The sequence below is a fragment of the Myxocyprinus asiaticus genome, chromosome 12, assembly GCF_019703515.2.
Source record: "Myxocyprinus asiaticus isolate MX2 ecotype Aquarium Trade chromosome 12, UBuf_Myxa_2, whole genome shotgun sequence".
Classification (NCBI taxonomy): domain Eukaryota; kingdom Metazoa; phylum Chordata; class Actinopteri; order Cypriniformes; family Catostomidae; genus Myxocyprinus; species Myxocyprinus asiaticus.
The window spans coordinates 47,150,763-47,161,281 of record NC_059355.1 but is presented as its reverse complement, the minus strand read 5'-3'; the positions used below and the strand labels follow the sequence as shown (position 1 = coordinate 47,161,281).

The 10,519-nt window shown below is 38.5% G+C and overlaps 2 protein-coding genes across 2 annotated transcripts in view; both read right to left on the bottom strand.

Moving 5' to 3' along the window:
- LOC127448973 (uncharacterized) overlaps positions 1 to 9,129 on the bottom strand; it is a 222,445-nt gene extending 213,316 nt beyond the window's left edge. Inside the window, exon 1 of the mRNA XM_051711993.1 lies at positions 8,923 to 9,129. Within this exon, the coding sequence (XP_051567953.1) occupies positions 8,923 to 8,963 (41 nt within the window). The 5' untranslated portion in view covers positions 8,964 to 9,129. The remainder of the gene's footprint in view (positions 1 to 8,922) is intronic.
- On the bottom strand, positions 130 to 5,406 carry LOC127448972 (putative protein-lysine deacylase ABHD14B). Its single transcript, XM_051711992.1, has 4 exons — positions 5,299 to 5,406; positions 4,908 to 5,150; positions 2,562 to 2,803; positions 130 to 2,140 (listed from the first exon to the last, which is right to left on the bottom strand). Exons 2-4 carry the CDS (start codon positions 5,122 to 5,124, stop codon positions 1,958 to 1,960), a joined length of 642 nt encoding a protein of 213 aa, XP_051567952.1. The 5' UTR covers positions 5,125 to 5,150; positions 5,299 to 5,406; the 3' UTR covers positions 130 to 1,957.
- Positions 9,130 to 10,519: the final 1,390 nt, after the last annotated feature.

Here is a 10,519-nt window from a genome sequence, read left to right as displayed (position 1 = left end):
TGACATATATGAGGCATCTTAAAGGAATATTCCGGGTTCAATACAAGTTAAGCTCAATCGACAGCATTTGTGCTATAATATTGATTACCTAAAAAAAACAAACATTTTGACTTGCCTCTCCTTTTCTTAAAAAAAAGCAAAAATCGGGGTTACAGTGAGACACTTACAATGGAAGTGAATGGGGACAATTGTTTAATGTTAAAATACCACTTTAAAAGGGGCCTGGGTAGCTCAGTGGTAAAATACGCTGGCTACCACCCCTGGAGTTTGCTAGTTCGCTAGTTCGAATCCCAGGGCGTGCTGAGTGACTCCAGCCAGGTCTCCTAAGCAACCAAATTGGCCCAGTTGCTAGGGAGGGTAGAGTCACATGGGGTAACCTCCTCATGGTCACTATAATGTGGTTTGTTCTCGGTGGGGCGCATGGTGAATTGAGCATGGTTGCTACAGTGGATAGCGTGAAGCCTCCACACATGCTATGTCTCTGTGGCAACGTGCTCAACAAGCTACATGATAAGATGCACAGGTTGACTGTCTCAGACACAGAGGCAACTGGGATTCGTCCTCCGCCACCCGGACTGAGGCAAATCACTACACCATCACAAGGACTTAGAGCACATTGGGAATTGGGCATTCCAAATTGGGAGAAAAAAAAAAAAATTTAAGTTTGATTTTAGTGGGAGAAAATCATTTACTAACCACATCTGTGTAAAGTTAAAATTTTACAACGTCATTGCCATGACGACGTTATGTCAACAAACCCTAAAATGGCTGTAAAATTTACAATTTAATCAACTTTACAGCTGAAATAATACATGGGTTTTAACAGAAGAATTAATGTAAGTGCTTTTATAAAATTATAAACTTCACATTTCTGCCTTTAAACCCCTCCTAAACTGGCCCCATTCACTTCCATTGTAAGTGCCTCACTGTAACCTTGATATCTGCTTTCTTTTACAGGAAAGGAGGAATGTTTCAAAATCATTTTTTTAAGGTAATCAACATTACGCCATAAATGCTGTCGATTGAGCGTAACTTGTATTGAACCCGGAATATTCCTTTAATGTTGTACTACATTCTTAAAGTGTGTTTAAAATAAGCTAAATGGAAAGAAATGGAGTGGAATAAGTGTTACCTGACTTTGCAAAGTAAAGAGAAATCATTATGATGCAGAAATGTATGAAAATATTATGCTTTCTTAATAATGCATAAACTGAATGTTTAGTAATTACATCATGCTTCAGACCACACAAAACTAAACAAAACCTGTAGAACCCTAACACTGCTGAAAATTACACTGACACTTGACATGCAAATGTTGCTGAAAAATATCATTCCAAACTCATCAGTCTGATGGTGAGCACTTGCTGTTCACCACCCTAAAATTAACCAATCAAAAGGCAGCATGCTATGTTATGCATGTTACAATGATTTTTACCACAGGTTTGAGCTGTTCTTAGGCATGATGTGAAGCCACTGTTCAAATGCGGCTCAACCAATTAGAAATTAGACTTGGAGCTATTGTTTTTTTAAACTGAATTTATACACCTACCAGCAGTGGATTAATTTGGGCTAATTAAATATGCAGATAAGAAGGTGTGGTCACGCAATTTTGTACTATACTTTTCCATACAGAACATTGCTATTCTGATACGTATGATTTTATAAAACTAAAAGTCCTACATTATCTTTTTAATGCATTTACATTTGTTTTTAGCATAGCTTCCTTACAATTAAGTCATAGAATAGCAAAAATGATATGACAATAGAATCAAAGTCCTTCTGGCTCCTGTAATAAATTGGATTTAGCCCCATTCCTCTATCGGCTGTATAATAAGTTCATATTTTATGTTAAATTGATGCGTAGGCTACTTCATAGTCATCAGTTATTAAAAAGAATGTTTTCAGTTGTTCCATTAATGGTCATAGTGCACTTTTACTGGAATGTTCAAAATGATGATCACGACAATGACTGCAAGAAGTCCAGGATTGCCTTATGCCAGGTCGCTGGATCGTCAAGGTAACAAGGATGCCCTGCCCCCTTCATTACAACCACTTTGTGATTGGGCAGCTGGCTCAGGTTGCTAAGCGACACTTCCCCAAGCTGAGTGTCCTGATCGCCGTAGACAATAAGCGTTGGGGTCTGAATGGGTACAAAAGGATGAAAATGGCAATAAATACATTAATCAAAAAAGTTGAATTAGTGTTCTAGACAAAGATGAAAAAATTATTTGATTACAGAGTGACATAAGTAGGCTTAAGTGAATACAGCTATTACGTGTGGATTTCAGAGTGTTTTTGGCCATTGCAAAGCCGATGTGTAGGGGTTTTTAAAGTTAAAAAACAGCTTTTATGTAGTTTATGTAATGTGTAGTTCACTACAAGTAAGCCATTTGAAGGTTCATGTGTATATATATATATATATATATATACTGTATATATACCAAAATACAAAACAATGTGGGTGTATTGAATATATGACACTGTTTTCAGTCAAATTATACATGAGTGTATTTAGTTACTTTTCTTACAGACTCATTTCACACACACCTACACACACTCACCAGTATGCCGCTGTACTGTTCTGCTGAGATCTTCTCAGTGCAGATGGGAGCCACAGGGATGTATGCCTTGACCTGCTCGGAGTGCTGGCAGAGGAACGGCAGCGAGTACATGCCGCTGAGAGACGGGCTGATGATCACCACAGGACCGGTCTGCAGACCCTCACACAGCTGCCTGAGGAACACACCTGGAGCCAGCTGACCGACCGGAGCCGGAGCATTCACAGCCTTCGACTGACCCAAACCTGAGTGAGCAATGATACCGCACAGAAACGGGCTGCTTTAAGGTGAATGACAAGTGAAATGTGTCTCCAGGAAAAAAAAGGCTATAATCGGGGTAATTTATTTCCCAAATCGTAGACATGTAAATTATGCTGCCGTTGTTAAATCTATTTATTTATGACAAGCTTGTCGCAAATACTGAATGTGGTAAGTTTGCAGCAACATTTTCCATATATAAATATACTGTATATGTGAGTCATTCCTGGGATTCGGTAATATTTCAGTCCCCCAGACTTGTCAAAGTGGTGGTTCCCTTAAATTAAATGTTGGAAGCTTTTTACAAGATGCTGATATGTCCATTATAATTAAAATAATTACTGCATTAAAATAATCATTATCATAAAATAATGTCTTCTTTCTGTCTTATACCAAGAATGTTGTCATGTCCCTGAGGCACTTCACTGAAAGTGTACCTAGAAAAAAATAATAAAATGTGCACAATGTCTATACTGTTTGTAATAAATGTAAATATTTATTTGTTTTCCTTTGCTGAAAAATATATTTTACAAAAAAATGCATGATTTTTCTTTTTTTTTTTTTTTTAATAAAAACCAGGCAAAAACTTTTGTCCCTCAGTCTGAACCAGAGATTATTTAGAAGAGATGGGCCACTTCTATTAAAATTAATTGGATAAATTGGAACACCCAACCAAGAAGCACTAAGTGCCCAACGGATGTAGAAAGGAAGTCCCGCCTTACAGTTAAAAGAGCCAATCACCTTTTAGATACAGACATCACCTGTCAATCATCTCGAGAACGCATATACGCATTAGCTATACAAGCCGGGAAAATTGTGCGTTTTAGCGTAATATGAGGTAAAGAAGCACAATTTATGATTCCAGTATTATCAGATTTTATTGCTGGTTTGAAATATGTTCTTGGATCGTAATCTTGACCAACCGTTTTTGAGATTTCTGCGTTTCCCCATTCAAGTAAATAGGAGCTGCACCGGCATGACTGGAAATCGCCTCCCGAGGGCATTCCAAAGATGGCCAACAGTGGACTGACTTGCTAGAAAGACTTTGTCTGAACTCAGCCCCATCACACTAACCATTTTCAGACCATAATATGTTTGGTTCCACCCATGTGTGACATTATTAACTATTAGACATCATTCGGCTTTCTTCAACAGCCTGATGTAGAAACAGATAAGAAATGTCATAATTTGTATTCATATTTTGAGTTTCTTATAGTCATATGGGTATGGTCAAGTTCAACAACTCAACCCCGTCACATGAAATTACGATATTAAACCAGTACTTTTCAAAACAATATTTTAATCCATAAATATATATAAAATGTGTATATTTCATGCATGCTATGTGGTCTTCTGTCCTACACCCAGGGTCGTAGCTAATGGGGTGAAAGGTGGTAACTAGTCTAGGGGCCCACAGGTCCAGGGGGGCCCATAACAAATTTTAAACTGTATTTTTCATATAAAAGTGGCCCAGAGCAATATACAGTCAAGGGGCCCAAAATTCTTTGCAACGGCCCTGCCTACACTACATGAGGAATTGAGCTGAGGAGACATCACGTTCAAAGCGCTGGATGTAAAAGAACGGTGGAGTTTTACTGGCCCAGAAGTGTGTACTTCATCAAATACAGTACTGTGCCAAGTCACAGGAAACTTGTTCCAGGAACTAGAAATCCTCTGCCCAGCTTCAGTAAAACAAACAAAAAATATTTATGTTGTCCCAGTGCAAATGGATTAAGTAAAGCTGACAAGACATTTTTAGTTTAATCAACTCAGTTCATTTAAGTTCCTTTGGTTACATGAATTTGTTGAGTAATGTGAACATGGGAGGATTGAGTAGAACTGACGATAGTGACATTTTTTTTTTTTTTTTTTGAGTGTTCAGTACCATGATTTATCAAAGTACTATGGTAATACCTTGTAAATACCATGGTAAATATTATGTAATACCATCTACATCAAAGTGACATGGTTATACAATGTTTTTAGATATGTAACATGGCATTTTTGGGGTACCGTGCAAATACCATGCTATTTTTATGAGTTACCATCACATTACCATGTTACCCCCACAGTATTTGTTTCTAAGCACACCTGGCAGGTCTATCGCCACAGCTCGGTGCCCCGCGGCAGCTACGGCCTCCAGAGTCCCGATGTCCCTCCAGTTCTGCGATGAGAAGCGGATCCCGTGCAGCAGCAGGACGCAGAGCTTCGGGCAGCCCACCGCGGGAAGCGCCTGCCGGTAAAAGAGCGGCTGATCCCCGCAGATCTCCAAACGAACCGAGCCGTCTGACATCTGTACCGAACACATGATGATTCACGCGAGCGCCGAATAACCTTAAGAGCAAAGTTCAAGAGGAAAACATATGTGGCACTTTAGACTCTGCAGAAGTCGATATATTTAAACTGATTGAATAAAGTACTGTTAAAGTGTAATGACGCATCATGTATAAGCATTAAAGTGCTACTCTACAGTATTTTGTACCTGGATTTGCGAGAAAACACTGCAGAGATTTGAGAGTTCCGGAAGATGCGTGTCAATTTTTTCACACGAGTAACTTTACTGACCTCTAGTGGCGCTTTGAAGAATGACAACTTTATTTTTATTACATTATCGAATTGAACCTATATTACGGAAGCCCTAAACCACAAGGTGAAAAATGTTTTTGTCTTCAAAAAAAAAAAAATTTTTCTCTCTTCAGAAATTTTCAAAATCAGGTTACATATGTTTGATATGGTTTGATATCTCTCCATATGCATTCTGTAATGTAATTGATGACGGCTATGTATTTAGCTTGAGTGGTATTAATGGCATGTATTGACTAATCATTGATGGTGTGTATTTACAATGTATGGTATTTAATTATGTATTCTGTGGATATTTATGTGTTTTAGAGATGGTTATTTGATGCCCAAATAAATATTATTGTCCAGTGGAGTACCTGTTGGTGAGCCCCTGCGCTCAGGGGGTTCCATCTGCCGAGCCACGGAACCATACATCACAGCATCTCCGGCCAGAAGTGAGCGTTATCGCATTTTAAACTTATTCCACGTTAGCGTTCTGTTATAATTTCCACAACTGAAAAATATTTTACTTATGGTAGCCATCCAGATTTTACCTTACAGTATTTTTCGTTACAAAAGATTCCACTCATCTTTAATTACCTCATGGATATTTCACAAATTGCACTTATTCTTACATTCACATTCGCAGTACAACCTCAATTAGGCACTTGCAACTTCTCAAATCTGTCACTGCAATTTCAAATCTTCGCGCCTTGACTTTTGCAACTATTTTCACGATATATCTGATGCATAACTAACTTGTGCACTTGCAAACTCAGTGTTGGCGAGAGAGAAAGGCGGGGAAGGGGGAGGGCGCAAAGGAGTCGTTTTATAGGTTGGTGCCTAGCCAATGAAATCGGACTTCTTTTGTACACGATGTCACGACCATAGACATATAAATGGTCACGACACCCGCGGCCTTAATATTACCAGATGTACCCCTAACACTTCAAAAGGACAGACATAATAATAATTTCCCCATGTTTTCCGTTTTCCTCAATACATTCCTTCGCTTCCATGTAACACTGAGCAAACGGCATAGATGGTTTAGAAAGACCAACAATTTCAAACAAAAAAATAACTCCAGTTGTTACACAACCACGAATGCCATATCAAACATATGTAACCTGATTTTGTCTTGATTAAGGTTTGCAAACCCTTAAATAAATAATAAATGTATTATTCAACTATATAGCAACAGAGAAAGCATTAAAAGCATAAGATTACATGTTTACTGATAGTGGCACCTGGTGGCCAAGGTTGGTACCGCATGCATTTGTTTGAAGAGAGAAAAAAAAGATTTTTGAAGAGAGAAATTTTTTTTAATTTTTTTTTTTGAAGAGAGAAAAAAAAATTTAGGAAGAGAGAAAAAAAATTAAGACTTAGGCTCAGGAAGGAACTCAGACACAATTTTTTTTTTACATTTTTAAAAAAAAAATTTTAACTGTTTTTTTTTTTTTTTTTTTTTTTTCAACCGTGCGGTTCAGAGCTTCCGTACTATATCGTGCAGGCCTTTGTTGCCAAATAAATTAAAGGGTCGAATTTCATTTTACATAGCGATTGATTTTCTTTTCTTTTTTTGTTATCAAGCCATCACAACAGCAGTTATGGTGAATTCTTCCGCTGGATTAGTTGTGAAATGGACAGTTCTGTTGGGTTATCATCATCAGCACACACACACAAACACACACTCACACACAAACACACGCTCACACACAAACAGTCACACTCACACCCACACATTCAAACACACACACACCTACACCCACACATACAAACACACACTCACACACAAACAGTCACACCCACACCCACACATTCAAACACACACACACCCACACCCACACATACAAACACACACTCACACACACACCCACACGTGCACACAAACATCCACACATACAAACACACACACACACGTACACACAAACGCACACACATACAAACACACACAAACGAACAAACACACACATACATACAAACACACATACACACATACAAACACACACACCCACTCATACAAACACACACATACACACAAACACCCACACATACAAACACACACACCCACATATACAAACACACGCACACACACACACGCATACATGCAAACACACACACACTTACAAACACAAACTCACACACAAACAAACACACACATACACACAAACAATCACACACATACACACAAACACAGAGACAGGCCTCAATGAGCTCTTCTGCTGGAGTAAAGCATACCATGATTTTATTCTTCTTTCTGTCGGCTCTGCTGTTTTGGACTGATGCAGTTCATGGTAAGATCAGTCCTCACATATTTATCCATTTCTACTCAAATATTGTATTCTCTTATGCAGTAAATATTGTTGTAATCTTTTGGGGGAGATCTATTCATACAGAGATCAAATCAGAGGCTTCCAAACAGTCACAGAAGGGACAAAATGTATGTTAGCCATATATAGTTTCTGCCAAAATAAAAATATAATATTTAATAAATTAAAAAAAAAATATATATATATATATATATTCGCTCACCCATCCAAATAATTGAATTCAGGTGTTCCAATCACTTCCATGGCCACAGGTGTATAAAATGAAGCACCTAGGCATGCAGACTGCTTCTACAAACATTTGTGAAAGAATGGGCCGCTCTCAGGAGCTCAGTGAATTCCAGTGTGATACTGTGATAGGATGCCACTTGTGCAACAAGTCCAGTTGTGAAATTTCCTCGCTACTAAATATTCCACAGTCAACTGTCAGTGGTATTATAACAAAGTGGAAGCGATTGGGAATGACAGCAACTCAGCCACGAAGTGGTAGGCCACGTAAAATGACAGAGCGGGGTCAGCAGATGCTGAGGCGCATAGTGCGCAGAGGTCGCCAACTTTCTGCAGAGTCAATCGCTACAGACCTCCAAAGTTCATGTGGCCTTCAGATTAGCTCAAGAACAGTGCGTAGAGAGCTTCATGGAATGGGTTTCCATGGCCGAGCAGCTGCATCCAAGCCATACATCACCAAGTGCAATGCAAAGCGTCAGATGTAGTGGTGTAAAGCACGCAGCCACTGGACTCTAGAGCAGTGGAGACACGTTCTCTGGAGTGACGAATCATGCTTCTCCATCTGGCAATCTGATGGACGAGTCTGGGTTTGGCAGTTGCCAGGAGAACGGTACTTGTCTGACTGCATTGTGCCAACTGTGAAGTTTGGTGGAGGGGGGATTATGGTGTGGGGCTGTTTTTCAGGAGCTGGGCTTGGCCCCTTAGTTCCAGTGAAAGGAACTCTGAATGCTTCAGCATACCAAGAGATTTTGGACAATTCCATGCTCCCAACTTTGTGGGAACAGTTTGGGGATGGCCCCTTCCTGTTCCAACATGACTGCACACCAGTGCACAAAGTAAGGTCCATAAAGACATGGATGAGCGAGTTTGGTGTGGAAGAACTTGACTGGCCTGCACAGAGTCCTGACCTCAACCCGATAGAGCACCTTTGGGATGAATTAGAGCGAAGACTGCGAGCCAGGCCTTCTCGTCCAACATCAGTGTCTGACCTCACAAATGCGCTTCTGGAAAAATGGTCAAAAATTCCCATAAACACACTCCTAAACCTTGTGGAAAGCCTTCCCAGAAGAGTTGAAGCTGTTATAGCTGCAAAGGGTGGGCCGACGTCATATTAAACCCTATGGATTAAGAATGGGATGTCACTTAAGTTCATATGCGTCTAAAGGCAGATGAGCGAATACTTTTGGCAATATAGTGTATATATATATATATATATATATATATATATAATTTATTATTTATCTAAAATTATGTTTTATTATTTTAAGATTTACACATTTACATTTCATAACAAAATTACATCAAATTGAACTGAGTAATCTTTCATTAAATACAATAAAAACGAAATCTTTGAAGTTTTAATTTAATTTTGTGAAACATTACACAATTCAATTTGATAAAATTTTGTTATGAAATTAAAATGTGTAAATCTTAAAAATAGGTTTTTAAGTTTTTTTTAAATTTTTTAAATTTTTGGGAGTATACACTTAAAATACTTTTCAAATTTACGCAATTCAATTTAATAAATTCCATCCAACTGAATTGAGTAATCTTGATTAAAATAAAATGAAACAACAAAAATATTTCAAGTTCTAATAATTTAATTTAGTTAAACATGGCATAATTATATACAGTTGAAGTCAGAAGTTTATATACACCTTAGCCAAATACATTTAAAATCAGTTTTTCACAATTCCTGACATTTAATCGTAGAAAACATTCCCTGTCTTAGGTCAGTTAGGATCACTACTTTATTTTTTGAATGTGAAATGTCAGAATAATAGTAGAGAGAATGATTTATTTCAGCTTTTATTCCTTTCATCACATTCCCAGTGGGTCAGAAGTTTAAATACACTTTGTTAGTATTTGGCAGCATTGCCTTTAAATTGTTTAACTTGGGTCAAATGTTTTGGGTAGCCTTCCACAAGCTTCTCACAATAAGTTGCTGGAATTTTGGCCCATTCCACCAGACAGAACTGGTGTAACTGAGTCAGGTTTGTAGGTCTCCTTACTCGCACACGCTTTTTCAGTTCTGCCCACAAATTTTCTATCGGACTGAGGTCAGGGCTTTGTGATGGCCACTCCAATACCTTGACTTTGTTGTCCTTAAGCCATTTTGCCACAACTTTGTAGGTATGCTCGGGGTCATTTAGCTTTAACTTCCTGGCTGGTGCCTTGAGATGTTTCTTCAATATATTCACATAATATTCCTTCCTCATGATGCCATCTATTCTGTGAAGTGCACCAGTCCCTCCTGCAGCAAAGCACCCCACAACATGATGCTGCCACCCCCATGCTTCATGGTGTTCTTCGGCTTGCAAGCCTCACCCTTTTTCCTCCAAACATAAAGATGGTCATTATGGCCAAACAGTAAATTTTTGTTTCATCAGACCAGAGGACATTTCTTCAAAAAGTAAGATCTTTGTCCCCATGTGCACTTGCAAACTGTAGTCTGGCTTTTTTTATGTTTTTTTTTTTTTTTTGCTGAGCAGCCTTTCAGGTTATGTCGATATATGACTCGTTTTACTGTGGATATAGATACTTGTCTACCTGTTTCCTCCAGCATCTTCACAAGGTCCTTTGCTG

What these genes read in the sequence shown, in the direction of transcription:
- LOC127448972 (XM_051711992.1), bottom strand. Translation starts at nt 5,124, where the DNA reads ATGTGTTCGGTACAGATGTCAGACGGCTCGGTTCGTTTGGAGATCTGC. An exon ending in TGTGGCGATAGACCTGCCAG is followed by an intron (nt 2,804 to 4,907) that starts GTGTGCTTAGAA and finishes TTGCTCACTCAG; the next exon opens with GTTTGGGTCAGTCGAAGGCT. An exon ending in AACAGTACAGCGGCATACTG is followed by an intron (nt 2,141 to 2,561) that starts GTGAGTGTGTGT and finishes GTACCCATTCAG; the next exon opens with ACCCCAACGCTTATTGTCTA.